General features: G+C 44.4%; 1 protein-coding gene across 1 annotated transcript in view; it reads left to right on the top strand.

The window, feature by feature from the left end:
* DLG5 (discs large MAGUK scaffold protein 5) overlaps positions 1 to 25,625 on the top strand; it is a 3,463,687-nt gene that overhangs the window by 2,562,643 nt on the left and 875,419 nt on the right. Inside the window, exon 24 of the mRNA XM_044055764.1 lies at positions 20,977 to 21,110. Within this exon, the coding sequence (XP_043911699.1) occupies positions 20,977 to 21,110 (134 nt within the window). The remainder of the gene's footprint in view (positions 1 to 20,976; positions 21,111 to 25,625) is intronic.

Raw genomic sequence — 25,625 nt, forward strand, 5'->3', positions numbered from 1 at the left:
AGAAGCTCCCACTGATGAGGTTCCCAGGAAGAGAGTGTGTAAGAGGAAACATTTGGACTCCCCTCAGGAGTCATTAACATCTGACACTGACTTGGATGAATCAGAAGGGTCCCCACAATCCCCCTCTGAGGATATCTCATTTGCTGAGATACTGGAAATCCTTAGGCAGAGGGGTGACTGGCAGTCCACCAACCCTACTGAGGATGAGTCGGTCCTCCTGAAAGCTTTCAGGTCTCAGCCCTCCACCTCTTGGGTGTCTCCACCCTTCAATGAGCTTATGCAGCTGGGCTCAAGAAGAGCGTGGGATTCTCCTTATACTGTGGAGCCTGTCCCTAGGAGGCCTAATAAGTTCATATCTGCCCCCCTAGATAAATCCTTCTTGACCAAAGGTGTGCCAGTTGATGCCATAGTGGTGGCGACAGTCTATCCATCCTCCTAACAGAGACTCCAGGATTATGGATAGATATGTGACGCTCGTGTTTAGTTCAGAGACTTTTGCACTTCGTTCGCTTTACTATTTAAGCCATTTTACGAGACCTCAAAAAGATCTTCTTAAAGAGCTGGGAGATACTCTTCAGGGTACAGTAGCTGCGGGAGCTACAGACAAAGTTGCTGCCCAGCTTGCTACCCTCAGTTCCATAGTGAACTCTTCCATGTGCCTCATTTCATACGCAGCTGATGGAAAGAGCAGAGCAGCGGGTACAGGAGTTGCTCTTAGGAGACACTCCTGGATGCGCTTGTGTTCCTTCGCGGAGCCCTTCAAGTCATCCTTCATGAATACTCCCTTTGATGGCTCGTCCTTTTTTGGGCCCAAAGTCAAGGAAACCTTAACCAGGTGTTAGCAGGACAGAAAGACTCTGTCTGCTGTTGGGGTCCATTTTTCCACCCCTACCAGACCCTACCCCAAGGGTCAAAGGGGAGGGAAAATGTGGTTCCAAAAAGCCCAAGGAGCCTTTCAGGACACACATGGTGAACCCCCCTGCAGGGGAAGAGGAGGGGGCGATAATAGAAGACGCCGCCCTCGCAGCAGAGGGGGTCCGCAACATCAGGATGACAAAGATCACTTCTTTGGGAAGCCCTACCAGTGCTCCTGAAAGGAGGCCCAACTGTCCTGCTCTGGAGGCAGTCAGGGGTCACTTATCTTTGTACCCAGGCACCTGGCTCAAAATAACAAATGACAACTTGGTACAAAGTATAATTTCCAGAGGATACTTTATCCCATTTGCCACACCCCCTCCACTGACAAGGAACTCCCGGACGTTAGAGCCAGTTACAGGGAACAAGCAACAGTAGAGGTCCAGACGTTGCTAAGAAAAAGAGTCATCCAACCAGTCCCAGCAGACCACACAGGATCCGGAACTTACTCAAGATTCTTTTGTCCCTGGTTTTTGACCTTTTGTCCCCCCCTCCAAACAAAAACAACTAAAATTGAAAATAATTGCGAGAAGCTGTGCAAGATGCCTATGGCTTACACTACTGTCATTCTGTTTATAGTGTGGGTGTGGAAGTAGACTTTTATGATGGAAATGTTCTGAAATGGGCAGTTTTGTCATTATTGGTTCATGCATTTTGCTTCATTGCCTACAGTACAGCCTACTGGAAAAATGTTCAAACAATAAATTTAAAATGCGTTGTGTCTAACAAGTGTGCTGTATTATACAAGGAATATAATTTAATAATGTCAGGAAGGTGTATCAAAGAAAAAAAACACATGTATGTTTCTTGTTTTGTCTGCTAGGTGCCAGTGATTTGAAAACAGCCCTGAGGTAGTCTTTATCCACCACTGGCTAGATGCATTTTCTTTGGATGTGTTGTGGGTTTCAGTGCTGTTTCACTGAATGTGAGTTTCAAGGGCAGAGAAGTTTTAATGCCAAGCCTGTTATCATTGTGAGACAGTATTGCTTTGTTTAGCAGATGTCTATTAGTGTTTGTGCATTGTTGTGCTGTAAAATGTAAAAATAAAATCCAAATAATCATTGTAGAAGTAAAGCAGTATGCACAGATTAGTGTTTATGGTAAATGGAGCGAAATAGACAGGTAATGAGACATTGGAATGGCTGCAGGGGGACTCTGGTGCCATACTTTGGATGTTCATCGTGTTTGACTGTTGCAGTCATTACACTTGGGTTATCCTGCTGGCAGGCTACCCGCACTCGGCCTGAATTCCAAAGTCCTGGTCCGGCGTCTGTTGCTGTCGCCTCTTCCCTGACGTCAGAGTGCCAGGGGTATAAAAGATGCAGCCAACTCCATTTTCTTCAGTCTTTATTGCCGCGCGGTGCCCGAAGCAAAAGCAGTTCGCAAGTGCCGGTTGGCCTACTCCTGAGATTTTCTAAATTGAATTTCAGATCCAAAGTCTTCTATAAAGCTAAGTACCCCGTTGGGGAAACTTTTTTCTTGCTCCAGACCGATGTCAGAAAAAGTTAATAATTGTATTTGTTGTGGGAAGCAAATACCTCATAAGGATTTTCATTCTTACTGTATTTCTTGCCTAGGCCCTGACCACAACGTTGCTAGTTGTCAGTTTTGTGCTAGATTTAACCAACGCACTATTAAGCGTCTGTACGATTTTGCTTTTCATTAATTTGGCCGAAGGTTTAACTGTATAATGCCGTTGGAACAACCGATGACCGGAATTCATAAAAAGTGCAAGGAGAAAGAAAAGGACAGGCATTCGAGGTCCAAAACTGACGACGAAGCCTCTTCTAAGCCAGTCGCCGGTGCTCAGTGAGGCACATTCGCAGCCCCTGACACCCGCTACCTCAGAGCCACAGGCCGCCTCCGACTCCCACGTGGAGACAACTAGGCCTCTGGATACTCAAGGTATTGGCCCTTCGGAAACTAATCCCTCAGATGGGTCCAGAACTGCTGAGCAGGCATCAGCTACTGAGGGTGTTTTCAGACCTACACAGCTTTATATCAAGCCTACTTCAGCATCCAAGACAAAGACTAAAGCAGTTTTAAAGACAAGGAAACAAGTACATCATTCCCCAGGACAGACTTCCATGCCTAAGAAACAGATGCTCAAAATGGCCGAAGACCTAATTACTTTGATCAGGGGTTCCCATCCCCCTTCTGATAAGAGGCTTAGGCAAGATACTGAATATGATTCCTCTGATCAGGTTTCCATTTCCTCTGATTCCTCTTCAGAACAGGGATACTCTATTCCTCCCTATGAGGATTTTGATGCTGAAGAATCTATTCCTTCAGCTTCTCCTCCTGAGGATTACTCATTTGGGGAAACCCTGCATACCATGAGGGAGCATTTCCACTGGGAGAGCCAAGATTATTCAGATTCTAAGAAAAGGCTTAGAGACTTTCTTCTACTACCTCAGCACAGACCTGTTGCTATTCCACCTGTTCTAGACATTGTAGATGATGTATTTTCAGAGTCCGGCCTGTCTCCCGACTCTTTACCTCCTGCACCTGTTAAGCCAGACAGCTACTACAGGGTTCCAGATTTTCATAAATTTCTATACAAAAACCCTGCTGCTGACCCAGAAACTATTTCTCAGGGTCCCAAAGGGGTCAAGGCTGCTACTGCTAAAAACCCTGTCCCCTCAGATAGAGATTCTAGGGCACTGGACAGATGGGGGAAAAAAGTCTACACTTCTGCTACCTTGGCTGTAAGGGCTTTAAATTGTCAGTTTCATATGCTTAAATATCAGTAATATTTAATGTCTCTGTTAAAACAGAAAATGCTGACAAATTCTGAATGTTCTGAGAACAAGGAATTGCAGGATTTATTGCATGCAGCTGAACAAGTGGGAAAACATACTTTGCAATGTGGTTATGATTCACTGGAGGCCTCTTGCAGGGCCGCTGTAACAGGTTCTGTTATTAGAAGGCATGCTTTTTTAAGGCATGCTTTTTTAAAGGAACAGACTCTGCCTGATCATGTTAAAGCAAAATTATTGGATGCTCCATTACAGCATGATACTTTTGTTTGGTGTTAAGGCAGAAGAGGTGTTGAAGAAAATGGAGGATAAAGCTAAATCTATGCAGACAGTGAAGGATTTCTTACAGGTGCAGCCACCCAGATTTAGCAGGAACTGGCCTTCTAAGAATTGGCCCTTTCCCTTGTCAGACAGGCCACAAAGAGGCTGATACAGACGCCCTAGAGACAAGCAACAGCCCCAGGGCTCATACAGGCCCAAACAGTGGGGTGCTTCAACCTCCAAAAGCGGAGAAGACAAATCACAGCCATATAGGAAACAGTCCCAATGACTTCCCTCTGCCAATGCCAAGCATTTTTCTCTTGGCAGCACCCTTAGGGGGAAAGCTAGCACTTTTTTCACAAAATTGGCACACAGTCACACAGGACAAATGGGTCCTAAACATAGTCTCTCAGGGCTACAGGTTCCACTTTCACACCCTTCCAAAGGCAAAAGGTATGCCAGATCTGCCACACAATCAATGGGCAGAGGCACAAAAACAAGTAACATCTCTCATGGACGAGGGCCATTTAGCCAGTGCCACAACAGGAGCAGGGACAATGATTTTACTCAAGACTTTTCTTAGTACCAAGAATGGACAAAGCACGGAGACCAATTCTGGACCTGTCTATTCTAAATACTTTTCTGGACGTACCAAAATTCAAGATGTTGACTCTGCAGCAGCTTCTGCCCATGCTGGGCAAGAAGGCTTGGCTTGTAACTTTGGACCTCAAAGAGGCATACCTGCATGTCCCAATCAGACAGTCTTGCAGAAGATACCTTAGATTCATAGCTGGCTCAATGCACTACCAATTCTCTGCACTGCCCTTTGGCTTATCTACTGCGCCCAGGGTCTTCACAAAATGCCTGGCACCAGTAATTGCATTCTGCAGACAAAGAGGAACTCAGATATATCCCTACTTGGATGACTGCCTTATTCAAGCAGAGACCAAAGACATTCTACTAAAGCATCTGGCGTTTGTAAAAAGATTACTAATTTACCTAGGGTACACAGTAAATGAAAATAAATCAAAACTAGTACCCTCTCAAGGGATAATATTCCTGGGTGCAAGCTTGAGTACAAATGCCCAGATGGCTTATCTCATGCCAGACAAACAAAAGCAACTGATTTCTTACTTCGAAAGCTTGGCAACAAAGACCCAGTTATCTGCGAGAAAAATTCTGCAGGCTCTGGGCTACATGGCCTCCTGCATTCTGCTAATTCCATATGCAAGACTGCATATGAGGAAACTACAATGGTATCTAAAAGTGTTTGGACTCAGCATTGCCACAGCCTGGAATCATTAATTTCACTCATTCCCTGCCTGCAACAGGAGTTTCGATGGTGGGCACAGACCTGTCACCACAACAAGGGACAGCCATTCACTTTCCCCGCAGCCAGGCAGACACTAACAACAGATGCGTCAGATTATGCCTGGGGGGCCCACATGGCAGGAAAATGTATTCAGGACACATGGCCCCCAAGCCAAAGGCATCTTCACATCAATCAAAAAGAGATGCTAGCTGTACAAAATGCCCTGACAGCCTTCAAGGACCTACTTCATCCAGGACAGCTGCTGATAAAGACGGACAACACCACAGTTATGTGGTACATAAACAAGCAGGGAGGCACACATTCCTACCCCTTCTGCAGACAAGCCATGATTTTGTGGAACACAGCATTGACCTACCAAGTACATCTGCAAGCACAATTCCTGCCAGGAAAAACAAATGCTCTGGCAGACGAACTAAGCAGAAACCTCATGGATCCTCACGAGTGGAAACTAGATCCACAAATCTTCAGCATGATAACAAGGAAATGGGGATGCCCAGACATAGATCTTTTTGCCTCCCCTCACAACTGCCAACTTCATAGATTCTGCACAAGGACTTATCACAAACAAGCATGGAAAGTGGATGCCTTGTCATTCAGCTGGAACAACCTTACAGTATATGCCTTTCCTCCACTGCCTCTCCTCCCACAGGTACTCCTAAAGGTCAGACAAGAGAAGCCACAAATGATATTAATTGCCCCAGATTGGTCACGCCAACACTGGTACCCAATCCTAAGGAGCTTGTCTCAAGGCCCAGCCTGGACATTGCCTTAAATACCTCATTTGCTGACCCAACAAAACAATCAGATCCTGCATAGCCAACTCAGAACCCTAAATCTAGCTGCATGGCGGATAGTGTAACCATTCAGAATACACCTCTCTCTAAAGCAGTTATGGATGTTATTTTGGAGGCCAGGAGACCCAGCACCAGGAAATCATATGCAGAAAAATGGAAGAGATTCTGTGCTTGGAACCAGGCGCAAGGAATTGACACTCTTGTACCAGATATTCCTCAGATTTTACAATATCTGATTGAGATGCTGGACAAAGGCCTATCCTTCTCATCAATTAAGATCCATGCCTTTGCCATTTCAGCTCATTACAATACAGAACCACCAATTTTTTCACATCCACTGCTTAGGCAGATGTTCATCGTGTTACCCTGCTGCAGTCATCACACTTGGGGTTATCCTGCCATCAGGCGGTCCCGCAGTCGGCCCGAATTCCAAAGTCTTGGTCCGGCGTCAGTTGCTGTCACTTCTTCCCTGACATCAGTGCGCCAGGGATATATAAGAGGCATCCGACGCCATTTTCTTCAGTCTTTCTTGCTGCGCGGTGCCCGAAGCAGAAGCAGTTCGCAAGTGCCGGTTGGCCGACACCTGAGATATTCAATTTGAATTTCAGTCCGAAGTCTTCAATAAAGCTAAGTACCCTGTTGGGGAACATTTTCTTGCCTCAGTCTGATGTCAGAAAAAGTTAACAATTGCATTTCTTGTTGGAAGCAAATACCTCATAAGGACTTCCATTACTATTGTATTCCTTGCCTAGGCCCAGACCACGACGTCACAGGTTGTCGGTTTTGCTCTAGGTTTAATAAACGAACTATCAAACGCCGTTTTGACTTCGCACAGCATTACTTTGGTAGGAAATTTAATTATATCATGCCGCGGGAGCAGCCGATGACCGCAATTCATAAAAAACGCAAGGATAAGGACAGGCAGCCTAGGAATAAGCCAGACCCTGAGCCCTCAACTGGGCCTGTCGCAGGTTCTCCAGTTTTCAGTGAGGCGCCTACGCAGCCCCTGACGACCGCAGAACTGGTACCCCAGACACCTGCGGATTCCCAAGCGGAGTCTACTAGGCCGACGCAGCCATCTACCGACACTGGAGCAGAACTAGACACCGGTGCAGAGGAAACACCTTCGGTTGCAGAAGGTGTCTTCAGACCGACTACACTCACATTTAAATCTTACGCTAAGCTTAAAACTCCTTTAAAACCTAAGAAAACTGTTCATCAGTCTACAGTTCAAGGCCCCATGCCTAAGAAACAGATGCTTAAGATGGCTGAAGATTTAATTACCCTTATCAGGGGTTCCCATCCCCCTCCTGATAAAAGACCAAGACAAGAGGAGGATTATGCATCCTTTGACCAGGTTTCTCTCTCCTCAGATTCTACTGAGGAACAGGATTACACTTTTCCACCTTATGAGGATTCTGATGCTGAAGACTCTATTCCCTCAGCATCTCCCCCTGAAGACTACTCCTTTGGGGAAACTTTACATACCATGAGGGAACATTTCCACTGGGAAGGCCAGGATTACTCAGATTCTAAGAAAAGGCTCCGAGAGTTCCTTTTATTACCCCAGCACAGACCTCTTGCTATCCCTCCTGTTTTAGATATTGTGGATGATGTTTACTTGGAGTCTAGTTTAAATCCAGACTCTCTGCCTCCCGCTCCAGCTAAACCAGACAGATACTACAGAGTACCTGACTCACACAAATTCCTTTATAAAAGCCTAGTAGCTGACCCAGAAACTATTTCCCATGGACCTAAGAGAGCAAAAGCTTCTATGGCTAAAAATCCTGTGCCCTCTGAAAGAGATTCCAGAGCCCTCGATAGATGGGGAAAGAAAATATACACTTCAGCAACTCTGGCTATGAGAGCATTAAATTGCCAGTTTCACATGTTGAAATATCAACAATTCCTGATGTCTCAGTTAAAACAAAAAATGAGCACACATTCAGAACAGCCTGAATTCAAGGAAATGCAGGATCTGTTGCATGCAGCCGAACAGGTGGGCAAGCATACTTTACAATGCGGATTTGATTCATTGGAAGCTTCCTGTAGAGCAGCTGTTACTGGCTCTGTCATACATAGACATGCTTGGTTAAAGGAGCAAACCCTCCCTGACCATGTTAAAGCAAAATTATTAGATGCACCTTTACAACAGGATGTATTATTCAGTGTCAAAGCAGAAGAGGTTTTAAAGAAAATGGAGGATAAGGCAAAGTCTATGCAAATGGTCAAGAATTTTTGCAGGTACAACCCCCTCGCCTCAGCAGAAATTGGCCAACAAAAAAATGGTCCTTTCCAGCTTCAGACAGATCACAGAGGGGCAAATACAGACGCCCAAGGGGCAGAGGTCAGTCACAGGGCCCTTACAAACCTCGCCAATGGGGTTCTGCTACCCAGAAAGGAGGAGAAGACAGACCCCAAGCTAGCAGAAGGCAGACACAATGACTCTATCCTCAAACTACCAAGCAAATCTCTCCTGGCAACACCCTTGGGAGGAAAACTAGCATTTTTTGCAGACAACTGGCACATCATCACAAAAGACAAATGGGTTCTAAACATTGTCTCCCAAGGATACAGATTCCACTTTCATACCTTACCAAGGATCAAAGGAATGCCAAACCTGCCACCAAATCAATGGGCAGAGGCACAAAAACAAATTACAGCTCTCATGAACATGAGAGCCATTCAACAGGTACCTACACAGGAGCAAGGACAAGGATTTTACTCAAGACTTTTCCTAGTCCCAAGAAAGGACAAAGCATGGAGACCCATTCTGGATCTTTCAATTCTGAACACCTATCTGCAAGTACCAAAATTCAAGATGCTAACACTACAGCAGCTTCTTCCCATGCTGGGCAAGAATGTTTGGCTAGTCACTTTGGACCTCAAGGAGGCATACCAGCATGTCCCTATCAGACAAAATTGCAGAAGATACCTCTGCTTCATTGCAGGTTCAATGCATTATCAATTCTCTGCACTGCCCTTTGGCTTATCTACTGCGCCCAGGGTCTTCACAAAATGCCTGGCACCAGTAATTGCATACTGCAGACAAAGAGGAATTCAAATATACCCATACCTGGACGACTGCCTTATTCAAGCAGAAAGCAAGGACATTCTTTTAAAGCATCTGGCATTTGTCAAATACCTTCTAAGTTGCCTAGGGTACACAGTAAATGAAAAGAAATCAAAACTAGTGCCCTCATAAAACATAATATTCCTGGGTGCCAGCTTGAATACAACGGCCCAGATGGCTTATTTCACGCCAGACAAGCAACGACAGCTGTTTCAATATTTAAAAATAATGGCAACAAAGACCCAACTCCCTGCAAGAAAAATTCTGCAGGCCTTGGGATTCATGGCATCTTGCATACTACTAATACCATTTGCAAAACTGCATATGAGGAAATTACAGTGGTACCTGAAAAGTGTATGGACTCAGCACAGCCACAGCTTGGAAACAATGATACCACTCATTCCCTGCCTTCAACAGTAGTTTCTATGGTGGGCACAGGCATGTCACCTCAACAAGGGTCAGCCTTTCACCTTACCCACAGCCAGGCAAACTATGACAACAGATGCATCGGACTATGCCTGGGGAGCACACATGGCAGGGCAGTGCATTCAGGGCAAATGGACTACAGATCAGAGACACCTGCATATCAATCAAAAATAGATGCTAGCAGTGCAGAATGCCCTAACAGCTTTCAAGGACCATCTACACCCAGGACAACTACTAATAAAGACAGACAACACCACAGTTATGTGGTACATAAACATGCAAGGGGGCACATATTCCTACCCTCTGTGCAGGCAAGCAATGACCTTGTGGAACACTGCACTGTCTTACCAGGTTCAATTACAAGCACAATTCCTGCCAGGAAAGAAAAACACATTGGCAGATGACCTAAGCAGAAACATCATGGATCCACACAAATGGAAACTAGATCCACAAGTATTTGCAATGATAGTTCAAAAATGGGGACGCCCAGACATAGATCTGTTTGCAAGCCCACACAACCACCAACTTCAAAAATTTTGCACAAGGACCTTCCATCCACTAGCTTGGAAAGTGGACGTCCTCTCATTCAGTTGGAAAACATTAACAGTGTATGCCTTCCCTCCTCTGCCTCTTCTAGCAAAGGTACTGCTGAAAGTCATATTAGAGAGGCCACAAATGATTCTCGTTGCACCAGACTAGCCACGCCAGCATTGGTATCCAATTTTAAGGAACATGGCCCAGGGCCCACCATGGATTTTGCCACAAATTCCTCACCTGCTCACCCAACGAGACAATCTGATTCTACACAGCCGGCCCAAGACTTTAAACCTGGCTGCATGGCAAATTACCTAAACAACCAGCCAACACCTTTATCCAAAGCTGTTATGGATGTCATTCTGGAGGCCAGGAGGCCCAGCACCAGGAAAGCCTATTCAGACAAATGGAAAAGATTTTGCGTCTGGAACCAGGCTAAAGGCCTAAATCCCCTGGAGCCAAACATCCCTCAGATTCTACAATATTTAACTGAGATGTTACACAAAGGACTTTCTTTTTCATCTATTAAGATCCACGCCTCAGCAATTTCAGCTCATTACAGCACGGATCCTCCTTTATTTTCACATCCACTCCTAAGACAGTACCTCAGATGGGCTAAGAACTTAAGACCGCCAAGGAGAGCTCCAACACCTACTTGGGATCTCAACTTTGTTCTGGAAAAGCTTACACTGCCGCTCTTTGAACCAGCTTTTTCAGCTGATTTAAAATTTCTTTCATGGAAAACTGCCCTACTACTAGCAATAACCTCAGCTAGAAGAGTCTCAGAGCTACAGGCACTAATGGCAGTGGAACCTTTCCTCATTTTTCATCAAGACAGAGTATCTCTACGAACTAATCCTTCCTTTATGCCGAAGGTGTTATCCAGTGTGGCCCTAAACCAAACCATTCACTTGCCCACCTTCTTCCCAAATCCCCAGAACAAAGGAGAAAGACTCCTGCACTCTTTGGACATTCACAGGCAATTACATTACTAGTTGGATAAAACTAAGGCTTTCAGAAAAAACTGACCAGCTCTTTGTAGCCTATGCTACAGGATCACAAGGAAAAGCTTTCTCAAAACAGACCATTTCTAAATGGATAGGACATTGCATACATTTCTGCTACACACATCATGGAAAACCAGTACCTGCTAACATTAGGTCCCACTCCACCAGGGCTACAGCTACATCAGTAGCCTTTCGCAGGGGAGTGCCAACCAAGGATATTCTGGAAGTTGCTACTTGGAGTTCAATGCACACCTTCACCAAACACTATCACTTACCTCTTTACTCTAAGACTAGAGCTGGTTTTGCCACTGCAGTTTTGCAGGGCCTACTAGCTTCTTCTAACCCTGTATGACTCCACCTCCCATCCTTAGCTTTGGGATTCAACCCAAGTGTGATGACTGCAGCAGGGTAACACGATGAACATAGTACAGTTTTGTACCTACCATAGTGTTCACCCTGCTGCAGTCCAGGTTACCCTCCCTCCATCCCCTCTGAACTAGCTGAACTTATCTCTACCACTTTATCCTATACTACCTCTGTGGTGTATTTGCTTGTACCTAAGGGTTTTGTTTTATTTTTATATAGCCATATGTATATGTGTATATATATATATATATATATATATATATATATATATATATATATATATATATATTGCCTACCTATTGGGGGCACCTGACATCTGAGGCAAGAAAAACTGAAGAAAATGGCGTCGGATGCCTCTTATATACCCCTGGCGCACTGACGTCAGGGAAGAAGCGACAGCAACTGACGCCGGACCAAGACTTTGGAATTCGGGCCGACTGCGGGACCGCCTGACAGCAAGATAACCCCAAGTATGATGACTGCAGCAGGGTGAACACTCGAACATCTACATTTATGGTAGGTACAAAACTGTACTTTTCTCAGGGGGGCCAAAAACATAAGACCTCCAAGGAGAGCACCAATACCTGCATGGGACCTCAATTTTGTCTTGGAAAAACTCACGCTGCCTCCTTTTGAGCCAGCCAATACAGCTGAGATAAAATTCTTATCATGGAAAACAGCTCTGCTCCTAGCAATAACTTCAGCAAGAAGAGTCTCAGAGTTACATGCATTAATGATTGTGGAACCTTTTATTATCTTCCATCTGGACAGGGTTTCTCCAAGGACAAACCCAACTTTTATGCCTAAGGTGGTGTCTAGTGCAGCTCTTAACCAAACCATTCATTTGCCTACTTTTTATCCAAACCCACAGAATAAAGGGGAGAGATTTCTGCATTCTTTGGACATACACAGACAACTACGCATCTACTTGGACAAAACTAAAGCTTTCAGAAAGACTGAGCAGCTTTTAGTGGCATAAGCTGCAGCATCACAAGGAAAGGCTATCTCAAAGCAGACTATTTCAAAATGGATAGGACACTGCATTCGTTTCTGCTATTCACAACATGGAAAATCAGTGCCTAAGGGCATTAGACTACATTCTACCAGGGCAGCAGCCACCTCAGCAGCCTTCCTCAGAGGAGTACCAACCAAGGATATTTTGGAGGCTGCAACCTGGACTTCAGTGCACACTTTTACCATGCACTACCACTTACCTCTTTACTCTAAATCCGGAGCAGGCTTTGCCACTGCAGTTCTACAGGGCCATATAGGCACTCCTAATTCTTTTTAGACCCAGCCACCCTACCTGAGCTTTGGGATTCAACCCAAGTGTAATGACTGCAACAGTGAAACACGATGAACATAGTACAGTTGTGTACCTACCGTAAATGTAGATGTTCGAGTGTATTCACTGTTGCAGTCCAGGTTGCCCACCCACCATACCCCCTTCTTTGCTGGAACTTATCTGTACTTCTCTATCCTATACAACCTATATGGTGTATTTGCTTGTCGATGAAGGTATTGTTTATGTTAGTGCATGCTTTTTTTAGCAATGTTTTTATAGCCTTCCCTTTTGGGGGTGGGGGCACCCGACATCTGGGGCAAGAAAAACTGAAGAAAATGGCGTCAGCTGCATCTTTTATACCCCTGGCGCTCTGACGTCCGAGAAGAGGCGACAGCAACCGACGCCGGACCAGGACTTTGGAATTCAGGCCAACTGCGGGTAGCCTTCCAGCAGGATAACCCAAGTGTAATGACTGCAACAGTGAATACACTCAAACATCTACATTTATGGTAGGTACACAACTGTACTTTGTCTATTCTTCAGTTTGCGTTTGAATGTTGGTTTCCCACAATTCTGTTGGAGAGGGTGGGGTTACGAAATTATGTTTGCAAATTTGATGTTAATCAGCATACAGATTTGTACCTATTTTTCATGGGCCTTGTCCAGATTTTTGATGTTTCCTGGTTGGGAGGTATGTTCCCACTTACATCATCTTTCTTTAAGGAAGACATAAGCTTCTCTAGGTGGCTTTTAGCCACCAGGACCTCTTTAGCATATTACTTGCGCTTCTGACTGGTTAGGGCAAGAAAAACTGATGTAATGGCGTCGGCTGCCTTGCTTTATAGCACTGACAGCGTGATGTCAGTCAGCAAGTGACAGCAGCCGATACAGAAAAACATTGACTCTGGTATTCGGGCCAGCCGAGGGCTACAGCAGGAGTAACCCACAGGTGATGACTGCAACAGTGAATACACTTGAGCATCTACATTTATGGTAAGTGTACACAACTGCACTTTCTAGCTTAAAGTTTTGGGGTGATTGACCCCAAAAGGTAGTGGATTAGTTGGACAGAAAAACAAGAAAAACGATTCATGGTTATCAAATGATATGTAAAAATCAGTGTATACCATGATTATATATTCCTCGTTCTGAAGGAGGTATGGGCTTCCTCAAAATTGATTGCATGTATAGCTCTGAAATCATAGGACTGCATACATATCTGCTAACTTCACTTGATCCAAGTATAGTGAAAGTTTTAAAACATAAATACAATAAATCTAAGGAGACTTTCCTACTTAGTTTAGCAAAAGCATGTTGGTGTTAAGCAGGAATGGAAACCAAACTGGAAGTAGATGAAAATCAGGCAGCAACTGAATATGCCAAAAAAGAAAAGAAAGAATATAAGAAGAAAGACCTTTTGAGAAGATAAGAAATGTGGAAAAGGCATAAATATAGTTGCAAGTACAATTAACTCCTGGAACAGCCTCATATCTATCAGGATCTGACACAGGAATGGTTAAAGAAAGGTTAATTTAAACCAAAATATGAAAGGTTAATGTTAGAGACCCAGAATAGTGGACTACATATACATTAGTTTACAAAGTCCATTGAACATGTGGGAGAAACAGACAAATGAAGGTTCTGTAAAACAGAACTGGAAACAGTCGCACATCTTATTGCTGGGTGTGATGCACTAATTGCAGAGGACGTTTATACTGAAATGCATAATCATGTGTCAAGACTGTGACATTGGGAATTGTGCAAAAAATCACAATATTAAAGTAGCTGAGAAGCATTGGAAACATGAGCCACAAAGCATTACAGAGAATGATGAAGTTTGTATCACATGGATCACCTAATACCAACAATTCAAAACCTGATGTGAGAAAACCAGATATAGTAGTTTATAAAAAGAAAGCATGCATTCATTAGTGAATTTGCTATACTCAGTGATTTCAGTGCCTTACGTACAGAGATACACAATAAAATACCAGGAATTGCAAGTAGAGTGAGGGCAGTGTGGAAGAAGGATATCCAGAGAAATGTTCTTCGTGTTTCACTGTTGCAATCATCACATTTGGGTTATCTGCTTGCAGTAGCCCTCAGTCGGCCTGATTATCAAAGTCTTGGGTCCTGCTTCGGTTGCCGTCTCATCTTCTGTGATGTCAGGTAGTCAGGGATATAAAGCATGCAGCCGACGCCGTTACATCAGTGTTTCTTGCCGTGCAGTGCCCGAAGCAGAAGCAGTTCGCATGTGCCGGTCAGCCGACTCCTGAAATTTTCGTTTTCAAGTTTTAGAACCGAAGTCTTCAACTAAACCCAAGTATCCCGTTGGGGAAACTTTTTCTTGCTCTAAACCGATGTCAGTAAAAGCCAATAATTGTATTTCTTGTGGAAAGCAAATACCTCATAAAGATTTTAATTCGTACTGTATTCCTTACCTAGGGCCTGACCACGACGTACCTTGCTGTTGGTTTTGTGCCTTTTTTAAACCACAAACTATTCGTCGTCAGTATATTTTGCTTCTAAATATTTTGGTGCGCGGTTCAATTATCCAGATATGTCTTCGGTAAGCCACCCGACTACCGACATTCCTAAAAAACGCAAAGATAAAGACAGAGACAGGCCACCTAGGTCCAAAGCTACCAATGACGATTCTCCTAAGCTAGTCGCCAGTTCGCCGGTACTCAGTGAGGCGCTTTCATAGCCCATGATACCTGTTACTTCAGATTCGCAGGTCTCTACTGAGACCCATTCGAAGTATGCCGCAAGATGCTTCAACTGTGGAACCTGCAGATGTCTCTACCTTGGATGGGTCTGGAGCCGCTGTGCAGGCACTGGCTTCTGAGGGTGTATTCAGGCCTACTGACTTGCATATTAAACCAATACCATCTTCTTCAAGGCCTAAAACTCGAACCATGCCTAGGAAACTGATGCCCAGACTGCATGGTCAGGCCTCTATGCCTAAAAAACAAATGATAAGAATGGCTGAAGACCTTATTACTTTAATCAGGGGAAGCCAACCTTCTCCCTCTAAGAGACCTAGGACTAAGTTTGCTTATGATACTTCTGACCAGGATTCTGAACTTTCTGTGTCCTCTGATGACCAGGATTTCCCCTTATCTACGTTTGAAGATTCTGATGCAGAGGACTCTATTCCCTCTGCTTCTCCCCCAGAGGATTTTTCTTTTTGTGAAACCTTGCATACTCTTAGGGAGCATTTTCACTGGGAAAGCCAGGATTACTCTGATTCTAAAAAGAGGCTTAGAGGCTTCTTACTCCTGCCCCAACACAGGCCTTTAGCTAACCCTCCTGTGCTGGATATTGTTGACTATACCTTTTCGGAATCTAGCTTGGCCCCTGACTCTTTACCTCATGCTCCCAGAAAACCTGATCAATATTACAGGGTTCCTGATTCTCACAAGTTCCTTTTTAAAAATCCTACTGCGGATCTTGAGGCCATTTCACAGGGACCCAAGGGCATTAAGGCTACTACTGCCAAAAATCCTATCCCCTCTGATAGAGACTCCAGGGCCCTGAATAGATGGGGTAAGAAGGTATACACCTCTGCAACCTTAGCCATCAGGGCCTTAAATTGCCAGTTTCATATGTTAAAGTATCAGCAGCATGTTATTGGATTGCTTAAACAGAAAATTATGTTGATTCCTGATTGTGCTGAAAATAAGGATTTACAGGATTTAATGCATTCTGCTGAACAGGTTGCAGAACATACTTTGCAATGTGGTTTTGATTCACTAGAGGCATCTTGCAGGGCTGCTGTCACTGGGTCTGTACTTAGAAGGTATGCTTGGCTTAAGGAGCAATCTTTGCCAGATAATGTTAAAAAGTGCAGCCTCCAAGATTTAATAGGCATTGGCCCTCAAACAATTGGTCCTTTCCTGCCTCATCCAGGCCTTCTCAGTTCAAACCCAGAACCAGCAGAACAACCAGGCTTCAGTCCCAGGGTACGCACAGGACTAAGCAGTGGAGGGCTCCCACTTCCAAATCAGAGAGTAGTAAGACTCTCCCCTATGGTAAGCTGTCTCAATGACTTAACTTTAAAACTTCCAAGCACTTCTCACCTGACTGCTCCTGTAGGGGGAAAGATTGCTCTGCAAGCAAAATACTGGGAACTCATTACCCAGGACAAATGGGTTTTAAACATAGTTTCCCAAGGATACAGATTTCCCTTCCACAAGTTACCAACCCCAAACGGTTGGCCAGATCTACCCCCAAATCAGTGGGCAGAGGCTCAAAAGCAAGTACTCTATCTCTTAAGATTAAAGCCTATCCAGACTGTACCAGAAGAGGAAAAGGGACAAAGTTTCTACTCAAGACTTTTCTGGTACCTAGAAAAGACAACTCATGGCGTCCTATCCAGGACCTTTCTATTCTAAACACCTTTTTGTGATTCCAAAATTCAAGATGCTAACGCTTCACCAGTTGCTTCCCATGATAGGCAAAGATGACTGGTTGGCAACACTGGATTTAAAGGAAGCCTACCTGCACATCCCAATCAGGGAATCTGCCCTTTGGCTTATCTACTGCGCCCAGGGTATTCACAAAGTGCCTAGCTCCAGTCATTGCATTTTGCAGGCAAAGTAATATTCAGATATACCCATATCTGGACGATTGTCTAATTCAGGCAGAAAGCCAGGACATACTTTTGAATCATCTGGCATTTGTACAAAAGGTGTTAACTTGTCTGGGGTACACCATAAACAAAAAGAAATCACAGCTGGTACCTTGTCAACAAATTATATTCCTGGGAGCAAGCTTGAACACAACTTCCTAGATGGCTTTCCTCACGCCAGAGAAATAAACTCATTTGACAACTTACTTCAAGCTAGTGGCCACAAAAATCCTGCTGTCTGCAAGGCAAATACTGCAAGCCTTGGGGTTCATGGCCTCCTGCATTCTACTAATTCCATATGCAAGACTGCATATGAAGAAAGTACAATAGTATCTAAAATGCCTATGGTGTCAACATTCTCAGGATCTGGAAGCAATGATTCCTATCATACCTTGCCTACGGTTAGAATTCCTTTGGTGGACAGAGGCCTGCCACCAAAACAAGAGACTACCATTCACTCTACCCCCCTGCCATCCAAACCCTAACAACAAACGCATCAGACTATGCATGGGGGGGCTCACCTGGCAGGGAAGTGCATTCAGGGCAAATGGAATCAAAGTCAAATGCACCTGCATATCAATCAAAAAGAAATGTTAGCTGTACAGAATGCTCTGATAGCCTTCAAGGACCACATTCTTCCAGGACAATTAATGGTAAAGACGGACAACACCACTGTTATGTGGTACATAAACAAGCAGGGGAATGCCCATTCCTACCCCCTCTACAGACTAGCCAGGGCTCTGTGGAACACAACCTTGAGCTACCAAGTTCATCTGCAGGCTCAATTACTGCCAGGAAAACTAAATACACTGGCAGATGAACTAAGCAGAAATCTCATGGACCCACATGAGTGGAAACTGGAACCAAAGACTTTCAACATGTTGATAAACAAATGGGGGAGCCTAGATATAGACCTGTTTGCCTCCCCCCAGAACTACCAATTGGACAAATTCTGCATAAGGACTCCCCACAAGCAAGCTTGGAAATTAGATACTCTGTCCTTCATCTGGAAAATCTATCAGTTTATGCCTTTCCTCCTCTGCCTCTCCTCTCCAAAGTACTACTAAAGATCTAACAGGACAAACCAAGGATGATACTGATTGCACTAGACTGGCCACACCAACACTGGTACCCCCTCTTGCGCAGTGTGTCGCAGCTAACCGCATGGCACCTGCCTCAGACCCCTACCCTGCTGTAACAGCAGGAAAGCCAGATTCTGCACCCCCAGCTTCAAACCCTGAACCTGGCAGCCTGGCTAATTACCTAATGTCTCCGTTACTGTCCCTCAGTAAACAAGTGCTGGATGTCATTTTGAAGGCAAAGAGACCTAGTACTAGAAAATCTTATGCTGAAAAATGGAAAAGATTCTGTGCCTGGAACCAAACTCAAGGGATGGCCACAGCAGCACCCAATTTACCTCAGATTCTTCAGTATTTAACTGAGATGCTTCACAAGGGTCTTTCCTTTTCCTCTATCAAAATTCACGCCTCAGCCATTTCAGCTCATTACAACGCAGAACCACCCCTCTTTTCTCACCCACTGCTCAAGCAGTTTCTCAGAGGGGCCAAAAACCTAAGACCACCCAGAAGAGCCCCAAGTCCAGCCTGGACCTTAACTTTGTATTGGAAAAACTCACTCTGCCTCCTTTTGAGCCAGCTGCAAGTGCAGAGTTAAAATTTCTTTCTTGGAAAACAGCTTTCCTTTTAGCAATCACTTCAGCAAGAAGGGTATCTGAATTACAGGCCCTTATGGCAGTGGAGCCTTTCATCATCTTTCATGCAGACAGGGTGTCCCTCAGGACCAATCCCTCCTTCATGCCCAAAGTGGTATCCATTGTGGCTCTTAATCAATCCATTCATTTGCCAACCTTCTTTTCTAATCCACAGAACAAAGGGGAACGGATACTGCACTCCTTAGATGTCAAGTTAGATTTTACTTGAACAGGACTAAACCTCAAAGGAAGTCTGAACAACTGATGGTGGCATTTGCTGCAGGGGCAGAGGGGAAGGCTTTTTCAAAGTAAACCATTTCTAAATGGATAGGCCATTGGCATTCATTTCTGCTTTAAGCACCATGGAAAACGTATCCCACAGGGGATTAGACCCCATTCAACCAGGGCTGCATCTACCTCTACAGCCTTTCTCAGAGGTGTCCCTACCAGAGACATCCTAGAAGCTGCTACCTGGAGTTCTGTACATACTTTCACCAAGCATTACCATTTGCCAATTTTCTCTAAATCCAGAGCTGGCTTTGCCACTGCCGTCTTGCAGGGCCTTATAGCTGTCTTAATTCTATCTAAATTCCTCCTCCCATCTGTAGCTTTAGGAATCTACCCAAATGTGATGACTGCAACAATGAAACAGGAAGAACATAGTACAGTTGTGTACGCTTACCATAAATGTAGATGTTCGAGTGTATTCACTGTTGTAGTCCTGGTTACCCTCCCTTCAGCCCCCTGACTTCTTTTGGCTATACCTCTTCGCTCCTTTACTATGCTTGAAAGCTTTTTGGTGTATTTGCTTTTTTGTTGGAGGTATAACCTTGTATATATATCTGTTTAATTGCTTCCCATTAGGGGGGCTCCTGACATCTGGGGTAAAAAAAAAAACTGATGTAATGGCTGCAGCTGCATGCTTTATACCTCTGACGACTTGACATCACGGAAGATGAGACAGCAACCGACGCAGGACCCAAGACTTTGATAATCAGGCCGACTGAGGGCTACTGCAAGCAGATAACCCAAATGTGATGACTGCAACAGTGAATACACTCGAACATCTACATTTATGGTAAGTGTACACAACTGTACTTTCCAATAGTAGGAGGAGCAATGTGTCTGATAAAGAATTTACAGTCTTATTTTGGTATGCTACCAATATGTGTAACTCCGTATGAATTGCACAAGGAATCTGTTCTGGGCATGTTGTGCATGCTACACAGAGCAGTTGTGGCTAACATCAAAGGTTGAAATAATACTAATTTCACAAACTTTAATCAAACTTTGACTTAGGAATGGGATATATTCCTGTCAGGGTGTTAGAAACCCAAAATACTTGGGAAAATTAAACCTGCACTATAAGGGAGATGGTGCATTTACCTTGGTGACAGTTTTTATGTAGTTTTTAGATGTGTATCCAGCTCTGTGCTCAAGTGTCTGGCTGGTAATGCTAAGTAAGTACATCTGTACTCTGAAGCCATTTTTGCTTTTGATCATCATGCCCATGGGTGTATTGTATTTTTTATTTACTTATTCCAGTCTGTTCTATTCTGTTTTATTTCAATTTATCAACCAGGGTAGAACACTGGTCTCTTTGAACCTTTTACAGGTTCATTCTACCTGGGATTTTCTTCCCTGAAGGACGATTTTTCTTATTATGGGTCACGCAGCACCATCATTTCATGTAAAATGGTAATTTGACTTGGACCTGCATCATTTGGGGATCATAAACTGCTTGTTTTTCTGTAGGATTTAAATGTCAGATTTAAACTTCTTAGCATTTTATTTGTTCCAGTAAACTGGTGTGTGTTGAATAGCTGGAATGATATTTACTGTTAGTTTTGTATACACTGAATGTTGTTTTTGCTTGCAGTATAATGGGATAAATTTAAGGAATGCCACGGAACAGCAGGCTCGATTGATCATTGGACAGCAGTGCGACACCATCACAATCCTGGCTCAGTACAACCCTCACATGCAGCAGCCGGGCAACCATTCACACTCCAGGTGAGACAGGCACTAATATGTGCACGTCTGTAATTTTGTATGGGCTTGAGATTCTGTGATACCTTGTGTGTGTCTGTGGTCCTTTGCATGTCTCTTGTCATGTATGTTCTGTTCATGCCTGTGGCCTTGTATGTAGTCTTGTACTGTGTGTGTGTGTGTGTGTGTGTGTGTGTGTGTGTGTGTGTGTGTGTGTGTGTGTGTGTGTGTGTGTGTGTGTGTGTGTGTTCCTCTGCATGTTTCTGATTGTGTACTTGTAAATCCTCAGTATAACTGTAAAGGCACCGCTGAAAATAGCAGATCCCTTATCCATTTGTTAAGGTTTGCTTTGTAATATTTGGGGCAGACTTGGACAGGTTTTACCCCACTACATTAGCTCATTCGATCCTTTGAAACACCATGGAATGTTTTGTAATTTAGGATGCCTTAAGTACCATAATCTCATATTGATATTTTCTAGTTCATGAGTGTATGTGTGTCTGTTTATAGATAGAGATAGATGTAATGTACTCAAGGTTATTTTAAGGAAGTTAACTAATTCTGATGGAAATGAGAAGTTTCTTCCATAAATTTGCAAGCTTATTCCATAAATTTGCAAGAAGCTGTGTAATGTTCATGTTTTTTGTTTACTTTTGTTAACTGGGTAGGTGGACTGGTCCAGTGACCCTTTTCAGCTTTGAGTCGGGTCAGTAGGCAGTGTAAGTGATTCAGTGTTGTCTTTTCCATCTGGCTTCAACCTGTGGGTTATTGGATTGAACTCTGATCCGAAGCCAACCTTTTTCAGAGGCCTGGGAGCTCCGCCTTCTCTACCCATAATACACTGCTCTACCCTATTACCTTCAGGACTTATTTGCTGCATTTAGAGAACGCATTTTGAAATGTGAGCTCTTCTCATTGTATCCTTTGTAGTGTTAGCTGTACCAGCCTTTATTCTTCTACCCCAGATATGCATTGTTGTAGTGATAGTTCTTAGTAGTAGTATTATCTTGTGTGTAGGTTGTGTAGGTAAGTAGTGGCTTAGTTGATTAGGTCTGTTTCTTTGCCTGGGCTTTACTGCCCTTTTCTTGTATTTTGGTACTAATTTTAGAGTTGGGTTTGTTGGTTTGTGTTAGTTTTTAGGCTAATAGTTAGGTTGCTAGGTCGTACTTGGTATTGCACATTTAGTATTTTTTGCTGTGTTGTTTTTTACTTCTAGGATGGAAAAGGGAAAAAGAAAAAAAGTTTTAAAGAGTGTATAGCTTGAGGGCACAAGCTACCAGCTTAAGATGCCCATGACCTCTGTGTGTATTGCAGCTCATTTGGACTTTGAATGTTCTGGCTATGCGGCCTTTGGGACCCAAGTGCTTAATGAGTGCTGGGCAGAGTTGGTCCTTACAAGCTTATTGTTACCAGCAGCAGCTTTTTATTCTTCATCTTCTTCTTCTGCTTCCCCTTCCCTTCACAAGAAACCTGAGGAGAGGGATAGACCTAGGGATAAGGACCTGAAGTCCCATTTAAAGGACCAAGAGGACCGCAAGTGGTCTGTGTCTTCAGCATCTGAGCAGCTAGAGCCAAAGATTCACCATCCTTCAGTGCCTCTTGTATCTACTGTGCTGGTGCTGACTCTGCCCAGTCTGATCTGATCTTCATTATTACCGGTGTCAGAGAGACCTAAATCTCCCACTTTTAGCATCCCCAGTCTGTTTTTAGCCAAGGAAGTTACTAGTTCAGGTAGGTTACATACTCCCTTTTCTCCAGTAACACCGGCGGATTTTTTGCTGAGTCTTCTCCTTCTCTAGCCCAAATCTGAGCTTCTCAGGGTCAGATCTGCTTGTCTGACCTTACCCCAATGAGTAGGCTTGCTAAACCTCCTTTGGTGGTCTTCTCTGTTCATTCTGTCCAATCACTTGCCATCTTGAAGCTGTCAGACTTGGAGCAGCTGATGCTTTCCTTCTTGCGAGCCTTGGTCAAGTTAGGTATCTTCCCAGCTGCCTCAGCACCAGTGCTGGAGGGTACGGCTCCTCCTTTTGTTTTTCCTCCCCTGAGCCCTTTGGCCCCAGGGATTGTGGATCTAGGCACACTACCATCACTAAGGTCTGCTCTTGTAGCTTGGATGCTTCAGGTACCAACTTCTTCCTTGGCATTCTCGACTCCATCTGTATCAGAGTCAAGTATGCCTTGGGGCTGAGAGTTCAGGTCTGGGATCAGAGTCTACATTCTAGGTTTTGGAGTCATCCCTTCTTCTCTACGCTTTGGCACTCAACACTGCAACTGTGATTGGAATTGGAGCAAGTTGGGTTGGTGATGGGTACTGGCGGCTCACTTGCATCCTCGGTTTGCCAGATCCAGTTGACCAACCCTGGCTTTCAGTGCTGTGGAGAGGATTTTCTCCTGGTCAGTGGAGGCTTTAAATCTTCACCCTTCCCTCATATCTAGGCCTTGTGGATGCATGTCAGCTTGCTCTGGGACAGGCCACACCATCTGGCCCCCAGGCATACCTGCTTTCAGGGCCATCTGCCTCTTCTGGATCTCCTTTAGACTCTTTGGTCAGGGAGGGACACAGTAAAAGTTGATGCAAGAGGAGGCATATGGAGTCCCCAGAGGAATACCTTAACAAAAACACTGATCTTGATGAAGGGGAGTGCTGCCTCTTATCCACCCGCACCACCTCCTTCTTTGGCAGTGTTTTAGAACTGTTCAGACAGGGTGGTAGGTGGACCACAAAAGCCTCCATCCTGGAGGAGTCACTGTTTCTGGATGCCTTTGTCACAGTCTATCTACGTCCTGGGTAGTCACACATCCAGATGTACTTATCAACCTAGTGTCTTGGAGAATTTGGAGAGAAACCGAGGTGGGGGACCAATCCACAGAAAGCCGGAGAAGATGTTTGTCCCAAATAAAGACCAACCACACTGGAGTAATGGCCTTACATTTGATGTAGTGAAGGTGGCTGTGACCCCAAAAAGGGGTATCTCAGAATAGAGCTCCTCTGTCTATCCTCCAACAGACAGTTTTCAGCCTTGGACCATCTGGGAAGGAATGCATACACTTAAGCAACCTTTGTATTGTGGGCAGTCAGTTATCTGGCTCATTTGACAAGACTTGGGACTTTGTATTTGAAGTATGAAATGTGGTGATGATCCAGCAGTCTCCAAAGATACTGAGCACTCTGGGAGCACAGTTATCAATGATGCAATTGATCACTAACATGTCCATGAGGTTGCTGTCTAATGTGGTTGATGGCAAGTCAGGTACTGGCATTGCTGTATGCCGACACACCTGAATGCACTTGTCTAGTTTTGCGGACTGCTTTAAATATCCTTTGTCAACACCCCATTCAACATTTTTTCCTTGTTTGGTACAAAGGTGTAAAAGATGCTCACCAGAAGGGAACAGGATAGAAAAACTCTGTCTGCCGTGGGAGTGTACTTTGCCACCCTGCAGTGATCATTATCATTTTCCAGGAATCAGAAGGAGGGCAAGCATCTTCTCTTCCTTAAGTCATGAGGGGGGGGGTAACCATAAAGGATGCTGTCCAAATGTCCGAGGTGGTTCACAGAATCAAGGTTTCTGTGAGGCATTCTCCAGAAAGCCTTTTCAGTGTACCTGAAGGGCTGCCTGATTGTCACTTTCTGGAGGCAGTCTGAGGTTGCTTGGCTCTCCACTCAAAGCTTGGGAGGTCATCAACTCTGAAGCATGGGTGTTGAGGGTCATATCCAGAGGTTATATGATTCCATTTTCATTTGCCCCAAGAGAATCCCAAAAATCCCTTCCAGATGTACCACCACATCTGAGAAGAGACACAACAGTCGAGATTCAAAAGCTGCTGCCCAATAGAGTCGTTCAAAAGAGGTCCCACCAGACCATTGAGGATCTGGAGTCTATTTCAGATTCTTTTTGGTGCCAAGGAAGAACAAGGACATCAGACCAGTTTTGGATCTAAGCAGACTGAACCGTTTTATAAAGCAGGCCAAGTTCCATATGGTCATGGTGCGGTTCAGTCTACCTCTGTTGAGGAAGGACTACTGCATGTACTCAGTAGATGTCAAGGTTGCCTACCATCATATAAAGATAGAAAAGGAGTCCAGAAGAGTTCTCTGCTTTCAGTTGAGAGCCAATAATTATCAGTTCTGAGCACTGCTGCTTGTTCTCACCATAGCTACCCAGGTTTTCACCAAACATATGGTGGTAGTGGCAGCCCGGCTCAGGCTGCAGGGGTTCCAGGTGTTTGTTTACCTGATTGGCTTCTGACTGCTTTCATGAAAGCATCTCTTGTCAAAATTCGAGACTCCTTACTCCAGCTGTGTCTCCTTAGGTATTACAGTGAGTCACAAGTCCAGACTGAAACCAGTAAAATATTGGGAGTTTATGGGCTGCTGTTTGGGTACTGTCTTTCAGACAGCCAAATTTCCATTAACAGGTTGACTTCTCCCCAGATTGTAATGCACATTGTGGATAAATCCAGCATCCTAGCAGACAGTTTGAGCAGGAATATTCCTTTTCCTCATAAGTGGTCCCTGAACCGAGAAGTGGTGGCTT

This window comes from Protopterus annectens, chromosome 14.part0 (assembly GCF_019279795.1).
Source record: "Protopterus annectens isolate FY-2018-M chromosome 14.part0, PAN1.0, whole genome shotgun sequence".
Taxonomy (NCBI): domain Eukaryota; kingdom Metazoa; phylum Chordata; order Ceratodontiformes; family Protopteridae; genus Protopterus; species Protopterus annectens.